Raw genomic sequence first — 20,055 nt, 5'->3', positions numbered from 1 at the left:
AAAATCCTCTTACTTTTGAAAAGAAAAAAGATGATTTCTTTGAAACGCCCAATTATTCTGTCCCTTGAATCATCTTTGACCAGTTCCTGCCTGATTAAGAGTAATCATGTTTCCATTGTTAGTGTAACCTTTTAAGTGGGAGCGGAAGTCCGAACTCACCTCCCATTTTCCTTGCTGTGTCCTTTTTTTCAAGTGAATACTCCAGTGCTCTGAATTTACTTCTGCGCAATGTGGGATAGTCAAGGCAAACGGAGTGCTGACAGACACATCTGAGGGGCCACAGGTTACTTCTGGTCCTAGAAGAACATCTGTGCCTTCTGGCTGTAGGCTGGCGTGTGGAGGAAAGTAAGACCATCTTTAGGATCTTTTAAATAATGTGGGAAAATGTATTTATAGTAATGGCAATATAAAAAATTTAAAATATTTTAGTGAAAAATCTAAGTGCTTCATTCATCTGGTACAGAAAAGATAGAGCAAGCCAACTACAACGCTCATTTTCATGTAGAATTGGAGGCAGGAGATGAAACAAAACTATTAAGCCACATCTACTGAAATCATTGGCTGGTCAGTTTAGGATTCTGGTCTTTAAAATACATTTCAATTTGTTTAAACCAAATGAAACACTAAAATTACTCTATGCAAGTAAGCCTTGTTTTACGCACCAGCTGGTAATATTGTCATCTAATTCTGCCTGCAAAGAATGTCATCTACGATATTTTCACAGTAGTGAAGATAAAACAAATTATGGTTTAAAAGCACAGCCTCATGAATTTTTCCAGACTGAGCTTGATCTCCCTTCTTTGAAAACACATTCATATTCTACTAAATGAATGAGATAGGTAACTTACAGTAGACACCACTGAATAGAAATGTTGGTTCTAAATTAGAAGTCAGCAAAGTAAGATATCTGCACATGGTCTCCCTTCCAGTCAGTACTTGCATTGCCATGTCACAAGCTAACAAGCCCACAGAGCTGTGCAATAGCAGCATGGCAACGAACCAACCCTCCCGTACTGCCTATGCTGAGTGCACTCCTACATTTCTATACCTTTAATTTCTAAGTTCATCTGCAAGATGAAAGACACAACATTAACAATGCAAGTTTTGCTTTTTTTTTTTTTTTCAAGTATCATAATTGCTCCCTAAGCCTCAGTGCTTCTAAGCGTTTGTAGGATTCTTAGGGCAAAAGAAATAAAATAAAGCACAAACAGACTCAACCATAGCTGCCATTTTTCTCTTTGAGCCATGAGTGTGCATAAGAGCAGAGAGGAGAGGGCAAAGTAGGATGCACAAAGCAGCCAACGCTTGCAGGCCGTGGTGCAGCAAAGCATCTAAGCACCAGCAGCAGCCTTAGTGCTATTAGCAACGCATGGGAATGTGTGTTGTGTTGAACTAACGTCAGAATGACTATTCCAAGCACAGTTCAAGCAAAAATACTTGCTTATGCAATGGCAAACAATTTTTCACAACTCCCTCATTGCTAAGAAAACACTGATTCTGGAAAAAAATAACGTCACTTAACAACCACTGCTACCCTTTGCAAATGGTATTTGAATTCCTTAAAAATAAAACCTTCCAGCAGTTCCCCCAAATCACCTCTTTCCAGATGGTTTAAGAAACCATCCAGAGTTGTTCACAAAGAAAAAAATGTCTCAGAAAAACCCTCAAGCCAACTTTCATACAGATTTCTTTTTCAGTAAGTTATTCTGGTCTTATGCTTTCTCTCTGCTGTACCTCAGCAAAGGCTGGTGCCTTCACGTCCTTAGCTCTGCTCTGCTGCAGCTGCAGGAAGGGGTAACAAAAGCAGATTGCCAGTGAGCAAGTCAGCCCTTAGTTAGTTGGTGCTGCTCTCTCGCACAACAGGCAGTGCTTTGCCAAGTGGCTGCTGGTGACAAACGCTTAAAACACAAAGGCAAGATTGGAGTAGGGAGGGTAGGAGACGAATTCTGCTGAAGTTACTCCCAGTACAAAGTTTGACAATCCTCAATAACAGGAGCAAAATACAGGTTACCTTGTTTTCAGCCTCACACCTCCTATTTGGAGGATGTGACTCCAGTTTTATTTCCGCTGTTACTCATCATTCCTATCAAAAATAGCTCAGATTTTTCAAGCTTCAAGAATGACACAAAACTCCGCAGGTATTCCCTCCTTGGTGGGGAGAATTTGTGTGTGTGATAACAGTGGCCTAGGGGCTGTGAGTCATTTCGTGCACATTCCCCGCAGACTGGCTGAGTTTTGGCTGAATGGCCCTAGTGAGAAGATCTCCTGGCCAACAGCGCTGGGACCTGCACGTCCCGATCCTGTTACCTGAGTGACACTTCTGTAACTGCAGCGAACCACCGGCTGGCAGCACATCCCTGCAGCCCGTGCAGAGCTGCAGTGACGCAGCTTGAGGTGTTCTGCTTCAAGGCACAAGTAGCAGACAGCTTCCCCTGGCCCAGCACAGCTCTGCTCTGGCTTTCCGGCTTAAGAACAAAGTCAGAATTATGCAAGGAGGCGAGAGACATTTCACTCTAATTCTCGCTTGGGCCAGAATCAATAACTTTGTTGTTTTTTTGCAGACATCAATAGCCTGGACTTTCTGCCAACATCAAAGCATGTGTACGGTGGTTGGAGGTTTAGTTTGGCTGTTTTTCTCCGTAAGGAGTCCTTTGGTGGTCTTTAGCAACTTCCATCTGCCAGAAGCACTCTTTGTAGCAAAACTCAATAACCCTGAGATTTTTTGGTTTGGTGTCTTTTTGGAGGGACAATCAGCTCCATCACTGGTTTGCTAAGTTTTTAAACTTAAAAATTTTGAAACTTTTGTCTTCTGTTTAGGATACAAAGGCTTTTTCATGCCACAGAGGACTTTATCAATTTACAGCAAAACCAGCTGATAACCTCATGACCAGAACTGTAGTGCACAGATTGTATTTTCCCCCCCTGTAACAGAGAATTCAAAGTTGCTCTATCAGTTCCTCCAGCAATCTCTGTTCCTATAATTATGTCTTTCATGTATATCTCACACCAACCTACCTTAATAGCTAAATGAAGATTAGTGTAAAAGTGACAGCTACCCACTTCCTAAACAATTTAAACCCGAACAATATGATCCTTGTTGTCTCCAGGCGCATTTTATGGTGACCTCAAATACTTGCAACACAGAATTTCATTCTTGTATGCGTCTACTGATCTGGTTAACTTTTGTATTAAATTAAACCTCACTGAATGTAATTTGATGTGGACAAGACTTCATTCAGAACCTACAACAAGACCTACTGCGTTTTTAATGGCCATACATCTTCAGCTTGTGAAGTAAAGAACAGCTTTCCTCGCCTCCTTCTCTAAGCCACTATTTTACCTTTCCTCCACCTCCGAGCACTGTGCCTGTCCAGGTGAACAATCCTCCCTACATTTTAGGGGTAACTGAAGAGAGACTGTATGACTGTTGAGCAATTCTGCAATGTGGCTTGGTACTCCTTCCTGTCATCCTGGATCCCACATACAAATCAGGTACTAAGTCCAAACCGATGGCATTTCCTCCCACCATCAGAACGCAGAAGCCCACGGGCAATAAAAGAGAGCCCTTGCTCCTTGCACGTCAGCACAATCTGCAGCTGTTAGAGAAGTCTGTTTTATCATACTCAGTACAGATAGGCAAAAGATACATCACTGTTGCCTCAACTATGTCAAGAGAAATAACAATATTTTAATGCAAAACATAAATGAACGTTTGCCTTTGTCTTATTTTATAGAAATTCACTTTAAAAAAGAAGGAGAGAAAAACCTTTCTATGGTAATTTAAAGTTTGGTTTGCGACCTATGTTTCTGCCCACAAAAAAAAAAAAAAAAAGGAAACAGTAGGCAAAATCTGCTGCTTGTATTTAATTAACCTATTTTAACTCACTTCTGCAGAACCCGTGCAGATAAAACAGCTGGTTTTTTTTCCTCCTTCCTTCCTTCCTTTTACATATCTTAATCTTTCACTGAAAATGATCAAAAACCCATAGCAGCAGATGGGGATGGAATATTGAAGTTTTCACAAAGGAGTTCAGATATCAGAGGGAAAAAAAATCAAAACAGATTTCAGATAAATTTTTCGAAAATATTTCCAGGCTTTAAAATTTATAGGCAGCTCTGTATCTTTCAGTTCATGTTTTTCAATTTTCTTTCTTAAAATTTACCTCCTAAAAAAACCACCACGAGATAAAAAGAATTGTCTTACTGAGGAAAAAAACAACTTTGCATCTAAAAATGAAGAACACGTTCAACCAATCTTGACAGTTCAACAATAAGGCCAGCTTCCTGTAAGTTCTACTTTTCTTCTGAATCAGGATAGCAATATAGTGAGATGCTACACTTAGACTAAACAAGCTGTCATCCTTTCCTGAATTACACTTAATTACGTACCAATTTGGTAATTTTACCCTCTGGGAGCATTTGATCAGCTTCTAGCTGAAACCTGGTGAACCAGCCAAGCAAACTAAACTTGGGTTACACTGATGTGTGGTGCTGGCAGGCTCAAACAAACAAGAGGGTTCAGAGCACTTTCGATTATTTGTAATCTGTGTTGTGCAAAATTAAAGTCACTAGGACGCAAACAGTCTATGGGAATGGTGACCAAAAAGCTGTTAAAATAACGCGTTTCTGTAACTGTGCTTATTCCTAAAATTAAAGGGGAAGATCCACTGTAAAACAAGTGACTTTGGGCCAAATTCCATTGGCCTTCTAATGTGGAATGAAGGCAACTGAACCAGGTACAGAGGAACTGATGAACACATCCACCTGTGTGGTCGACTGCAGAATTTAAAGCCATAGATCTTAACGGAGCATCTAGTTTTAAAAGCATCTAGAAGTCACCTAGGTTTCTTCTGTATGACAGACAGCTAGAAGTCAGCTAAGTTTCTTTTGTATGGCAGACATTTGCCACATACACGAAGCACCAATATAAAAAAGCAACGACCTGCATTTTTTTAAAAAGCTGTTTCTTCTTTTTATCAAAGTCTGTGAGGTATCCCATCCCATCCTTCAGCAGCATTTGCATACTATTTCACAGAAAAACCACGCAAAGATCATTTTTCTGTCATTTATATAGACACGTGTATTGTGTATATAGTCATTTATATACCATTATGTCCCAGCAGTGCTGTAACACCAGCAACACTGAAGACATTCTATTCCTTTAAACAGCATAGACAAGAAATCCATGAAATGAGCCAGTTCCACAGATTTCGCATGTATTAAAGCGTTTCTTTCACATACTTCATACCTGGACTCCCTTTGATTGATGGCAAGGTAAATTTCCCATGAACTCTCTTCAGGAATTGCTCCATGTGGTATCAGCAGACTGACTCCTGCAACAGAGCAAAGGCAGAAATTATCTTTTGGAAAGACACTGGATGGAAGGACCCCAAAACTGGCCTCTGATTTACAGCATCTAGAAAGGCCACCTACTAGAGCTAAGAGAGTGCCTCTGAAAGAGTGGTTCTGACTGCAGCATTGTCAGATGAAGGGAAAAATACATTATTAATATGATCTATCCATGGATCTTATTATCCACGGATCCATTATTAACATTTTACTGTCTTACAGCTGGGAGTCATACAGTCTTGTGCCTAAAAACCTCTTGCCCAGACAGAGCTTTTAAAAAGTGGACTTGGGTTGGTTTGTGTCACTGAATAAGGCAGGATTCATTGTCTACATTTGACTGACTTCATCCCTGGGTATGGGCAGACTCTGTCTGCTTCACCACTTAGATAAAAAGGAATGATTTATGGAAACAAAAGGAACCACAAAGTCTTTCCATGAGGCTGCCATACAGTGAGCGCTGTGTAATCCCTGTCATTTTGATTTCCTTAACCTATATTGTAAAGTGTTTGTTTCCGTTACATCTACCGCATTTCATCCACGGTAGATCTAAACCTAAATATAGTCCCAGTCTCAAAGGGTTGAACAAGTCTTTGGTCTATTAACAGTCTTCGGAGTAATTTTGTTCCTATACCAAATGTTTTTATGTCATTGATATCAGGACCTACTCATTTTTTTTCCCCGACAAATTTCCAGGAGGTAAATTTCAGGGATGAAGGTGCTGTTCAGAATTCTCAGAAGCCACTCGAAGGTGTGCACAGTACATAGCAAGGCCATGAATGCCAGCCCTGCAGTTCACACAATCCTCTGCAGCAAGTACTTTGAAGTAATTTTTGTACTTTTTATGTTAGGTAACAGATAAGAGACCATAGAGTGCAGTTTTTCTCTTTAATGTATCTTCTTGTTTATGATAAAAAATGAACCGGGTGTATTGGGAATGGGGAAAACCTCCCAGTTCTTTCATCAGAAGCAGCAATGCTAGAGTACAAAAACATTCAATTAGCTAATTATAATTTCAATGGGAAAAACAGGCTTCTTTTAATTCCAGTACTGATGCAGCCGAGGCAGCACACTTTTCAGCCAAGATACGCTGTACAGTCAAGCAGACCTAAACTCCTTACAAATCAAAGTTATTTGTGTTTCAAATACATGAACATTTTCAGTAACAACACTGGTAATTGTTAGGTGCCCTTAGTTGTGCTGAGAGTGAGGTTCACATTCTCCTTCCTTGCAGTGAAATGTATGACTATGATCTCAGTATGACTCTTACAGAGATTCAGCTGTTGTTACATTTGTTTGAAGCCTTGCTTTTAAAAATTTCTTCCATAGTGTTTTGCCATCATTAAGTGGCAAGCATTTTCTCATTGAAATCTGGAATCAATGCAGGTATTTCACATCATTTGAACAGGGGAGAGGTTAATTCTCCTATGCGGTTGATAAAACCCACAAAAAGTTGGAATTTTATCTAAATTCCTTTTCAAGAATTCTCAATTCAGAATTCCAATTCTCATTGCCAAGTAATCAGAAATGTTAAAAGTACCAGGGACTGTGCAGCTTCTCAAGTTGCTGTAACCCTAGGCTGTGGATAAATGAATTTTAATCAGTTTGTAACAGTAAGCTTTACTTAAACCAAATTTAAAATGCACTCTCGGCTTACAGAGCTTAGAGACAGAATGAAATTATCTCAGTCTCACCTCAGTGACCTATTATCTTGCAGACCAAAAGGAACCACATACTGAGACTGAATATATCTAGCTATCTGCATGATCAAAAGGCAAGTTTCACTTCATAGAGGAAAACTTAATAGACTGTCTAGTAGCTTCATGCACGGGGACCCAGAAGATCCCCTTCAAGACAGAACATGTATCTTTGATTAAGGAAAGGGGACAAAAACCACCAAAAAACTGTTACCCTGCCAGGCTTTTATCTGATGCAGCAACAGAACAATCTCCTCTACATTCTCTATTTAATTTTACTTTTCCTATATATATATTTTTTTAATAAATTCCTTAGTGGTACACATCCTGTCATCTGCATAGCTCCATGTTTACATGGCTTGGTTTGAACTTTTCTTGAAAGTTCTTTGTGCTTTTGAGATAAATCTGTTACTTCTAGGATTACAAGGCATTTCCTAATGGAGAAAAAAACGAACTAAATTACGCTTTTGGTTTATATACAAAATAGCTAGTGATTCAAAGGGTTATGATTTTACTTTTGATTCACTAATATGAATTAGAAATTAACAAGGATGCTTTCTACTGGGCGGCAGTGAAATGAAACCATTGCATAGCACACTCAGTACAAGAAGACTGCATTTCAAATGCTCTGAATATGTCATACATGCAGAACCTCAGCTGAGCTGCAACACAATTGGCCTATAATTTACAACTGACAAATTTGATCTTACATAAAAATAGGGAAAAGGAAGTACATGTAGATCAAATATGCATTTAAATAATCTAATTGATGGGACTATCATTACTTTAAGTAGCAGCATAAATGAAGGACTTCCTCGTTCATGACTTAGTGCCTGTGGCTTTGTAATATTCATTCCTGAACATAAAGAAGTCTGTGGAGAAATGTATTCATTCTATATGTCGTGCATGATTGTGCACTAAATATTATATCCCTGAGTTACATACTTCTATAAATCATCTCTAAATACAGACCGCATTTCTTATGCTAACCTTTAAAATACTGATTTTCTGAAACATGAAGGATAAGGCTCCAAGCATTCAGTTTAACTAGTGAAGAGCCAAGCCTGGACACACTAACCAAATGCAATCAAAGCTGAGTTTAAAGGAAACCTTGAAAAAAGATCAAAAGAGTTGAAAAGATAACCTGTTAGCATGCTGCTGGAAAATGATCTTAACATCCTTCAGTAGATTCTAATTTGTTGTCCTATGTTTTCATCTAATTTAACAAACACTGTAAGTCTAAAATTCTGTCTCACAGAACTCTGAAGTCACAAAAAATCTCTATCTACTTAAACAATGCAAATTGAGCATTTTTACTGCAATGGTTCAGTGCATAGCCCAACCTTGAAATGGCAGCTGACTTTGAAGTGCCCTACTACAGAACTTTGTCAAGCTATTAAGCTAAAAGAAAGAGAAAACCAGAAAGCCAGAAGTAAACGCTAATAAAAGCCACACTAGAGTTTTCATTGAGAGTGGAAGCTATTCTCCAGAGATGTCTCATTTGTTATATGCTGCAGACTGCAATAATATAACGAAGTCTGACAGTGTTAACGCAGTCAGATGCTGATGCATGTAGACTCTGCTTTGACTATGACCCCATTATCTAAGATCCTGATCCAATATCGACCTCCTTCCTGGTGAGTGCTTCATTTGGATCAAGATCCAAATAAGCAACAGCTTTGATTAATGTGACTTACATGCTGAAGACATCAAGAGAGGCAGTAATCTGTAGCAGTTCAAATAGGTATAATACCTTTTTACTCTCATCCCAAGCATTGTTCTTATCATAGTCATCTCCAGTGTGGGCAACATGCTATAACTCCCAACATTTGTGTTAAGGAAGACCCTGCTTTTTTATTTATTCACAGAATAAATGAATAAAACACTGCGTCAGGCAAAGTGAGTTTCATCTAAAATTATGGACATGCTTTTAATAAGAAAGGATCTACCCACCTGTGTTTGGGACCACTAAACGACCACCCAGGTGTCCAAAAATGGCAGTTGTCTTCAGCTCGCTTTGTGTTGAAATAGAAGACAGGTTCTGAATATATGTAGCCTTGTTTCTAGACTGTATCGTACCAAAAGCTCTATTATTCCCGTGAGGAAAAGTTCCAGAATGCGCCTTTCCGTGATATTCGGCCCTCTCTGTCACCCCTAGGGAAACCATGAATGAACTGTGAACCTTGACTTTGATGTCTGACAGGGGGTTGAACAGCGAAGACTCCGTCATTAGCTCCTTGTCCATCGGGTCCTGCAGGCAGATCGGCCCACTGTACGTTCTGCTCACTGTCAAGTCAGGCTGCATGGATGAGTTCAAAAGCAGGGAGTTACCTGGTGAAACGAAGCGGATCAGGCAGTTAGTCCCTGTGTTATACAGTGTGCAGCAGTGCCCGGTGAAGCATCTGGACAGCATGTAGCTGGAGAAATGATATTAGAGAAAGGGAATGTTCCATCGTTTTATGTAGATCTTCATAAAGCACAGAGAAGTGGTAAGCTGGACTCTTGGCCTGCAGTCCCGGTCATGCAGTAATTTCTGTTACAATCTTGAAATGAATAAATCTCTTTGATTTTAACTATGCCCTTAAGCTACATGAGCTGCATTTACACTGAGAAGTGAAAAAATAACATGCATATGGGTTTAGGCATCCTGAGAACCATGACTCATATCCTATCCATGTAACGATCGGTGTTCTTTTTTAAAAATGGCAAATTTGGTGGAACTGTTGGTATACTGCATGACACTGCTTGTGCACCTGCTTCGGTGTCCCATTAGTCCAGACTAAGTTTCAGCCTGTACCAAGCATGCTACAGCTAATTCCTTCCTCCTTGGCAATGTCTGGAGCTTGAATCACTCTGTCCTTAAGAACTGCCTGCAAATAAAAAATCCAGTCTGTATTTCACTGTCACTTTCAGTGAACCATTAGATGCAGTTTTAAATCCCAAGCAGTACTCAGCTGCACTTTGATTTCCCCACCTATATATAAATTGGAGTTAGACAGGTAAGACTTAGGAGATCTAGCTGATGTGCATCTAATACTAACTTGTTTGATGCACTCAGTACGTACTGCAGTCATAGGAAAAAGAATTGTATTTGGAGAGTAAAAGCTCTCCCCGTTTTGCTCTACACAGTATTAAAGCAAAATACCATGGTAGGCATTGGAAATTTACATAACTGGGCTTTAAGATGTTAAATCACAAATCTATTTCTGGCCCTTCCACCATTTCCTTTTTGTTTTGCTCTTCCTTTCTGATATTCTCAGAGAACATCATATAATACATAATTATATATGACGGAATATAATATAGGGTATATTATTATATCATATAATTACAGAGGGCAATGTTGAAAACCAGATGAAACAATGTAATGGATCCAACAGGTACTTGATCAGTGTGCTTCCTGCACTTCAGGCAATTCCAAAGTGCATGAATCCAAGCAGCAACTTTTGCTTTTGAGTGCATTATTATTTTTTCAAATTAAAACCCACTGGGTGAACACACAACTTCCTGCAGACCTTTTCAGTGAGCTTACACAAAAGGATAGTTTTTTGCCTGAGGGAAACTGGGTTGAACAGAAAGTGGGACAAGAGAGTAATAGGAGGATGAATACCCCAGCTGTACGTCTAGGAGCATTTTAGCTCGGAAAACACTGGCTGCAGTTAGAACCTGAATTCTTTACATGGTTTGGTCTTTTTTGTTTGTGCTGTTCCCCCCCCCATTTTTTTTTTTGGTAGCAAATATAGGATGTCTCAACTAATTTTCTAAATGACCTGTATTTCAACCTTGAAAACTTGATCCTTTTAAAGGGACAGCAGGTTGGGTAGCTAAAATTATAAATAAATTTTTCCAAAGAATAACATTTGGATCATTTCAGTCTGTGTAGCTCCATGCAAAGTAGCACAGAATCTCAGATTACAGACAAATGGCCAGTAACAGCTTTAGCATTCAAGAAGTTGCACTATTTTTTTTTGTTAGGCAAGGAGCTGCATTCTGTATGATTTCAGGTGAAAACAAATTTACAGCTCTGATGGCTTGCTTTGCAGCTCCACTTTCTTTTTAAAAGTGTCATTTCAAATGCCCACTCTCAAAGTACTTTCAATAGTTTTGCTCTCAATATATAACAGAAGAGATTTTCCCTGTACATTATCCAGTTTAGATGGCTTCAAAAGAAACAGACTGCATCTCGCTGTTTATACACTTATCTAGTGGTCCTACAGACCCAACCGCATAGAATTACACAAAAGCCTCATTTTTTATTGTCCTTTACGCTATCTGTTGTCCTTCTGTCTGTACTGTGCTCTCCTTTTGTAGCAAACTGAACTGAGAACTGGCCTTTGTTTTAGCTGAATTGTTTAGTTTACAAATACTCATATTTTAAAAGCCCACAGACAGAGAACCAAAAGTAACTGAACTAACAGCATCCCAGCACAAGAGAAATTTGCTGTCTCGGGTGTTTTCAGCACCCAGAACTAATACTTTTGAAACATGAAATCAAACAGTTCATTCCCCAACCTAAAAACGAGTCTTTCATGGCAAACTGAACAACAAAGGAAAAAGTTATTGAGGCATTTGTTGAGAATTACACAACTAATTAAAGACTTGAATTTATCTCCATCCCTCCACCTTTTTTTCCAATGGAAATATAATTTCAGAAACCACCTGAATGTTGCTTTTAGTAAAAGGTTTTATTTCTTCCATAGTTTATTGTATCGGTGGATTTCTGAAGTCTTTAAAAACTAAAATGAAAATCAATAGGTGTTTACTTGCCTTTATCTCCGACAGACCTCAGCCTATGCTAACAGTTACTTACAAAATATGTACAGCTGGGATTCTCAAATTAATGATACAATAAAAATCTAATCACTTTTAAGGGAATAAAGAAAGCAGAAGAGCTGAGTAGGAAGGAACTAAAGACAAATACTTTTCCCTTCCCTGTGAGTCAGAAATGTCAGCCTAGAATCTAGTGACAGTATTTGTAAAGCACTTAGAGCGTGGTCAAGAAAGATTATATGTCCAAGTTGCCATGACAAATCAGTAGCAGAGACAGCAAAAGACATTACTGTTCTAACCACCACATCCTGACCCTCAGACTGTAGCTACCTGTCCCTGGCTTTGGGCACGTCTGCTTCGCATCACGCTGGAATGCCCTCCCACAGCCCGTCCTGAGCATGAGCTTAGTATCTCTTTGTAGTAGGGGCTCTGGAGAGAAGAAAATGAAATCACAACACTAACCTTGTCTGACTGTTTTAAAATTAAATGTCTGGAAGCCTCCTGTCAGTGCAGATGAATCAATCACATCCACGCCGTACTCACTCTGACTCCGTCTGTAAAGGGTGACGCCGACCACCAGCACAGCCACGGCGATGACTGCTGCTCCCAGGCCGGAGTACAAGGCAATGTCACTGGCATTCTCTATATCTGAAAGGAGAAAAAGCAGGTTCCGAGTCAGCCAAGCTCACAAAAATGCCCTGGCTGGTCCCAGCTGCCTGTGAGCAAAGGGGATTGTGTTTATGTGTAGCCACAGACACGTGGCCGGGGAAGCAGAGCTTGAAGCACAAATGCAGAGCAGGTCACAGGAGGGAACTGTGCACAAAAGAGCACTGAAAAGGCAGCCTTTGAAAGCACAAGCAAATTTCCTGATACATCACTCCATATAGGTACACTTAAATCATTTTAGGGATTTTTGCATCATGATATTTGCAGGTTTTTTTAAGCAGAATCGTTGGACTTTTAGCAGTCAGCAGCAGGGTGCTTACCACCAGCCAGCCCTCCCATCAGCACACTGCTGGCTCGGGCTGTGCCACCATCTCCCCTTCCAGCCCAGTGGAGATGATTAAAGTATGGAAACACAGCCCTTCAAAGAGAAAACATGGAACAACTGAAGCTAGGGAGGGCTCTTTTAGGTACCAGCATGGTTTTCACCTACTGACAGCTCTCAGGGACATTTAAGTTTTCGCTTGGAGTTCTGGAGATAATCCAAGAGGTCACGAATCCTCTGAAAAACCTGAGGGAATCCTCTCCAAGCCCTGGGTCCTCCTCCACTCTTTATTTTTTGTGCAAACTTTAGTTTAAGAAGGAACAGTCCATCCTCTCAAAGCTTGGCGAATGGCTGACGATATCCTGCAAATCTTCCTGGATTCCTGCTGGCACCCGCTCCATCTTTAGAAACAGGTTGGAAACCAAAACCAAGCCCTTCCTGTGATTGCAGCCATGCATATTAAGCTTACAACCAAGGGTTTTTTTTTAAAAGACTTCAGACTTTTTACAGCAGATAAGAATTTTTTTCTTTGAAAGAAGAAATCCAAATGAAACCTGCAATATTATGTAATTGAATTATCCAGTCCCGCTGTTCCAGATCTTTTGGGATTTGGGACCACGTACCATGAAATTAAATTACTTGGCAAGTACACTTAGCAGGTCCTTAGATACTTCCCTTAATGCCAAACTCCAGTTTAGAGGAAGAGATAATCATGTGTTCATCCTGTACATCATCTGCTATCCCGTTATATGTTGCTTCTTGCTATTAAGTGAGGAGCATTTGGTACAAAAAGTGCGTTTATTTATAACAAGTGACAGTGACAAAAAAAAAAATAACCAGGAAAAACAGACTACTCAATATAAGTAAAACTGCAATGTACAGAAGCATGGCAGGAAGTCAAAATTGGCATTTAATAAATAGCCAATTATTGAAATTACTTAATTACTATTTGGGAGGAGGCTTCTGTTGTGCATCAATTTATTTTTTGCAAAAAGATAACTTTATTTTAGCTGAATTTTTAGAATGAATATGAAACTTCAGACCACTGAAACGAAGAAAATTACTACCTATGGGCAGCATCAGAAAAGCTTATTTTCTTGGCTCACCAGCATCTTATGTAGACCAAATGTCTGACAACTAACAATACAAGCAGCTGAAACTTTCTGGGAAGGCACAACCGCTGCCAAATGCAATAATTAAGTCCAACTGTACTCTTCACATAAGTAAACGCCATATGAATTGCAACAGCAAGGAAACTGAGTAGGAAAACACTGCTTTAAGTAGGCTGAAGCACATGGGAGATTTTCCATGAATAAGGCAATGCAATCGATTTTAAGTTGGGCAGCTGAATCAAAAGTAAAATTAACAGTTGAGGTCAAACTTCCTTAAGAGAAGCCACCCTTCCCTTCCCATTCTCTAACTTTTCCCAGCCACCCTTAATTCAACATTTCCAATGTCCCATTCAACCACAAATAAACATTTTGCAATCAGGTTTACTAGGGCCACCTATTCAGCCTAGAAAATACTTCTGCAGCTGTTGAATTTTCAAATGACCTCATATCGAAAAATGTTTCAGTTTTTAGCACTTTTTTCCCTCCAGAAAACTGTAAAAATCACCAAGTTTTAGTTTCTGTGCAAATAACAGCTTCCAGAATAAATCCATCTTCCATGGCATGTCAGACAAGTAATCACAACTGAACGAACATGGAAATAAATAGCTCTTATCCAAATTCTTAGCATATTACAATCGCTACACACTCTACTAATAAATTACTAGAGAAAAATACTTTTTTTCTGAACTGTTTAGGCTCAAAGTTTGTAATTCCAGCCAGTAAGCCTGTAGCTGGCAGCGTGTTGTGGTTTAACCCAGCACCACGCAGCCATTCGCTCCCCCTGCCCCCCAGTTAATCACAGACTGTTTTACCTCCATTTTATTCTCTTTTTATCAGGTACAGAAAGAAAAGTACACAAACAGTTACCTTTCTGTTTCTTCCAATTTTCTATTCTCTAGCTATTTTGTTACAGGGAATTAATTATGAAACTCTAGAACTGACTTAATTTTTGGGGCCATTAGTGCAATGAGTAAGCCCAGAGAAGGAGTGGTGTGTATCTCCAGTGGTAGAAGAAATCTAACAACACGTGGGTCCTTTCCCTTTCTAGAGAACTGCAGTGACCTGGTAGTTATTTCACCATAAAGCATCTTCGAGTCTTCCAAAAGAGATTAGTTTGATTCCAGGAAAAATTTTGTCAAAAAAAAAAAAAACTCATCCACAAACCCAAGGTAACTAACACATAGACTTCAGGGGAAAAGGGTATCAATTCTCATGGTATTCCTTTGGATTGTTCCTGTGGAACACAACTGCTTAGGAAAGGTAACTTTCAATTTTGTTTAGGATGTCAGTATTTCTTTAGAAAAAAATACTGTATCTTAAAAGTAATTTTAATCTTTTCCCCTTTCTATTTCCCCTTTCTTATTTCTCCATTCAGCTGTAGAAATTAAGTAAGAAAGCATGGGAAATTAGGGAAAGTAGGTAATTTATGCTTCTACTTTTCAGCAAAAGGGAACAAAAAGAAAAACAAACAAAATGAGAAAACATGTACAGTCAGCCAATTACTATTTAATGGACTGCATCCTCCCAGCCCAGTGGAGGTAGTGACTGTTATAAAAACCTCAGGTTTCTATACATTTCAGGTACAGGGTACATGGTGGTGGTAATTTTAGCCTATATTTCACTCCACCTTCTGACACTGTTACACAACATTTATTGAAAGCACATTTGATGGTAATGAAGTTTCTATTAACTATGATTAAGTTTCATAAAGCACCTGAAGATAATTTAAGATGTGCAGAAGCAGAAAATGAAACATTTGGTTTAGTACATTAGGAAACGTAATTGATTAAATTATCTCATTTACAATAAGTGCTTTCCAGGAGCTATGCAGGGCATACGTTTCCCCCAGTCTCCCATTAGAGTTTGCTAGGAGATAGGCAAGATTCTTCCAGCTTCCCATCCTCCCCCAATTTTCCACCTCTCTTACTTTTGGTACCCTTTAGCAATACGAAATCCATTTCTTCATATAGCAAGTCTTCAAGAACAAGGACTAAAAGTCAGAGAATAATGGAAAAGGCTAGATAGTAGAACAGGTTGTTTCTCAATTATCTTCATAATTGACTTTGATTTTGCATCAGTGATGATTCATGTAGTCTTAAATGAAGTTCCTGTTTCACTGAACAGCAGCAAGCTGCATCATGTGTTTCTAACCCCACAGCTAAAGAAACCCTTTAATTCTCCTAGGAACCTTGCATGCTAAAATCAATCCCATTAAGGTTTCTATTTTAATAAATCAGAAATTAAAGCAATTTAACTAATGCTCTTACAAGATTCTCTAATTAAATGGGAACAGCACAGATAAACAAAAGTGTATCAATTGCCTGCGCTGTCACGGCACAGACCAGTTGTATGCGACCCATCAGATGACTCCAGCAAGAATGTGGCTCCTTTCTTAATTTAGGGCCCAAGTTCCATAAAATTTCAAATAATCTCATGACCCTCTGCACCTGTATCTTGGAGGAATACTCAGAGTTAAACCCCACGCTTTATGATACAGAAGAATATCTCTTTAAAGAAGATAGGAACAATTGCATCCATCTCACAGTACAGATGGATTCTCCTTCCAAGTCTTCCAAAGGACTTGAGCCAAAAATGTATTTATAAATCTGTTTGTCAAAATTCAAAGATTTTTTTGTTGTTGAAAATTAAGCTGTGAGAAATCCTCACAACTTTGTGTATTGATTATAAAAGAAAAGCAATGTCTTAGCTTTAAAAGAAGACAGGCTTCATGGAAATTGCAGCTTTGATGAGAAGAGTGCCTTTTTAAATGAAAACTTTCAGCTAGGCAGCTCGATTCACATGTGCCGCTCTTATTTAAACTAAAATTCCACTGAAATCAATGGAGAGCGAGAAACCAAGACTGTAGGATAGGAGCCCCTGAAAACAGCATATAAATTTATATATATGGAAGGATATATAAATATACATGTACACTCTACAGTGCAAAGCATACCAACACCCTTTACTGATTGATAAATGAAGGTGAAGTGAGCTGACCAAGATCAGACAGAGCCACTGGTGGAAAGGGATTTGAACCAAGCAAGCTGAACTCCTATATTACTGCTCCCTCCCCCCAAACGCAAGTTCTCAAAAGATCAATTTCCAGATAAGCATTCCTGTAGAAATGGCTCTCAGTCAGTCAGACACAAAATTACTGAAGCACAGTCACTTCTTTTATTTTTAGTCTAAAACCTATGATCACCAAGTCGCTAAGAAGATGCTTTCAGTAGATGCAAAAGCCTTTCATATAACCTTCAGTTTTATTTAGTTCCTAAACAAATAAAACAGAATGGCAGAGAAGATGAGAAAATCATATTTACAAGAGAAAAAAATAACTTACTTTGGGATTTTATTTCATGAAGAGGTTTTTTATCTAAAGAGAGAGAGAGAGAGAGAGAGAAAGAGAGAAAGTTGCACTTAATAAATTTACATGGAGCATATCTATTTCCTATATCGCTTCTGTCTAGCTCTATAAATGAAACATTTTCTCCTTGTTTGCTGACAATATGAATATTTTATGTTGTCCATATTTTTTCCCTTCATCTGCTTTTTCTAAATCTCTTTCAGGATGTTTCTTTGCAGTCATTCCTCATGTGGTTAATTCAAGTATTTGTTAGCTTTTGGATGCCTTTATTTTAGAGTATTATGCATCCCAGCAACAAGCAAGTTCAACACTTTGAAGTGGATCACTTGGCAAACAAAGTAAGTTAAGATTTAATTATTTCTCTGTATGTTTATAAACTATCAGAATTTACAATATATTCACATTTATGTATCTAAATACACACAATAATTACCTCTATATGTGTATATAAATAACATACAGAACCAATGTAGTATTGAAACATATGCAAGGATATTATATTATATTATATATTTAGATGTTAACTTTATAAAGCAGATTCTATATACTAGTGCATCTCTCTCAAAAATGAGGCTTCTCTCTCTCCCTCATAATAAGCATTTGATTTATCCTGTATAACCTATACCTAAAAAAAGTAATCTTTAGATTACCTTAGGACTGTGTCAAGACACGCGATGTTCATCATAGTTTTTTGGTACATGACAATGTAAGCAAATGGTCATGAAATGCCTTTTGTTCTTTACTTTTAGTTAAATTGATCACTTTAATAATTTTCAACTTAAAAGCTTCATGGTTTTTGGCTTTGCCAAAAAGCTATTTTTGAGTTTTTTTTTGGTTGGTTTGTTGGTTGGTTTTGGTGAGGAAATGGTGTTTGCAAACACTGAATGAATAGTATCAGAGTTGGACTCTGTAACGGAAAGAAACATTCCTGTGCTGCTGACACAGACTGGTATCTACAGAAAACTGCAGTAGAATTGAAATGAGTTTGCCATATAAACTAGTGAGATTGCTAGAACCAGAAGCCTCTTGGCAATATTCAGTATCACAACTGGTCAAAAAATAAAAAAAAAACAAATTGTTTATGATGCATTAGTAAATAAATAAAAAAAAGTTTGCAGTTCATCTCCTTATAGCCTGCATGTTTCTTTCTTTTTTGGGCACTGGGAAAAGAAATCGATAGTTTTTGAAGTTATATAAACAAATAACTTTAAAGCAAACAGATAAAAGTAAAATAAAAAACTCTACAAAATCCTCTTCTATTAAGCAATGAAAAAGTTTTCACCTCTAGAAGACAGAGAGAACCCCACCAAGGACATGTACACTACTGAGAATACCAGCAGGGAATAAACAATGAAATACATGCAAGAAATACTAAGTTATTAAGACTATCTGAGCCAAAGTGACCTTTGCTTTCAGATGGAGGCAGTCTCCATTTTATCCCAACTTGGTGGGCCTGGCAATCATTCACATAGCTCAAAACAAAAATAATTGTCTTCTGCAAAGCAGTTTCTCTCCCTTCAACTGTTTGACATCCCAGTACGCATTCCCTGCAAGGAAGGTGCTTTCAGCTGCTCCTCAGTTAAGGACTGGACTATCTGCATCCATCCAGAAACAACCAAAAACCAAAGCAACAACAAGAAAGAGAAATCTTCTGGGAATGAAAGGATGCCTTCTCTGTGTTCTTCCCAATCTTTCCTGTCAGGAACTGAGTAAGGAGTAACTTGGGAGTAGGCTCTGTTTTATCACTGCTGCATTTAGTGACTCCAAGTTGAAAATTCTTGCTAGGGATTAGAACTTTTCCTGCCAGTTCAGAATCGGGCCACATATTTCCGGCATCTTTCATTCTCACCCTTACTTTCATTAGAGTTCTTACTTGTTAACCAAAGACATGTTTCATTTCTATTTTTGCCTCATGAAAGGAACAAAGTTAACAAGTTGTGCCTGATAACCTCCAAGAGATTAGTTATCTGAAGCACTGCACTGCATTTCCTTCACAATTCCCGATGGGATGAAAAGCAGAGCAGGAAAGGCACATATTGGAAGACGAACGAGAGAAAGATTTTAAAAAATAGGGTAATTGCATCAATTCCTATTAGCTGAGAAAGCAATTATGGTCCTAAAAATAATTTGACAGAAATATATATATATATATGTACAGCACAACCCATTAAGGAGTAATGGTATCACATTCCAAGATGAAAGAAACAAGAGACATTTAACACTTCCATCTATTTGAATGCATACAGAAATTCAACTTTCAGAACCAACACATACTCACTGTTACTACCCATCACAGCAGAAGGAAGAGACGAGCTTATTTGAAGCACAAGGAGCATGAAGGCCAGAGCTGATCTCAGTTCCACTCGTTACTGAACAGCAACAGGTTCTGATTCACTGAGTTAAGTTCTGCTTTTACAGCTTAGCTCAGTTAGTTTCAGTGAAAGACTGTTGTATACAAGGAATAATACTGAGAACACTCTCAACGCCAAATTATATTGGAGTAGATTTTTTTTTTTTTTTATCTTCCCACAAAATACCAGTTTCTGGTTCCGATATTAGGTAAAAAAATTGCTGGTGCAAAGAAAAACCTTCAGTTATATTTCTCTTCAAATTAATCTTATTGTTGTTAGTTCAGTTTCCCTAATTCCCCTCTCACCTTATAAAAAGAACAGTAATACTTTACAAAATGTAGTCAATATAAGAACTTTCATAGGCATTACATTTAGAAAGAGAAATTATATCGATTTTAAGCTGTAAGTCCTAAATCTACTTCGGTGC

General features: G+C 38.4%; 1 protein-coding gene across 1 annotated transcript in view; it reads right to left on the bottom strand.

The window, feature by feature from the left end:
* The window catches only part of UNC5D (unc-5 netrin receptor D), a gene marked incomplete at both ends in the record, with an annotated part of 127,239 nt that overhangs the window by 8,955 nt on the left and 98,229 nt on the right, over positions 1–20,055 (bottom strand). The window contains 5 exons of the mRNA XM_084302359.1: positions 160–328; positions 5,249–5,333; positions 8,997–9,374; positions 12,276–12,461; positions 17,254–17,286. Coding sequence (XP_084158485.1) covers positions 160–328; positions 5,249–5,333; positions 8,997–9,374; positions 12,276–12,461; positions 17,254–17,286 — 851 coding nt within the window. The remainder of the gene's footprint in view (positions 1–159; positions 329–5,248; positions 5,334–8,996; positions 9,375–12,275; positions 12,462–17,253; positions 17,287–20,055) is intronic.

This window comes from Netta rufina (genome assembly GCF_964035555.1).
Source record: "Netta rufina genome assembly, chromosome: 27".
NCBI classification, from domain to species: Eukaryota; Metazoa; Chordata; class Aves; order Anseriformes; family Anatidae; genus Netta; species Netta rufina.
Note: the sequence above shows the minus strand (reverse complement) of the source record. Positions and strands in the feature narration are given on the sequence as shown.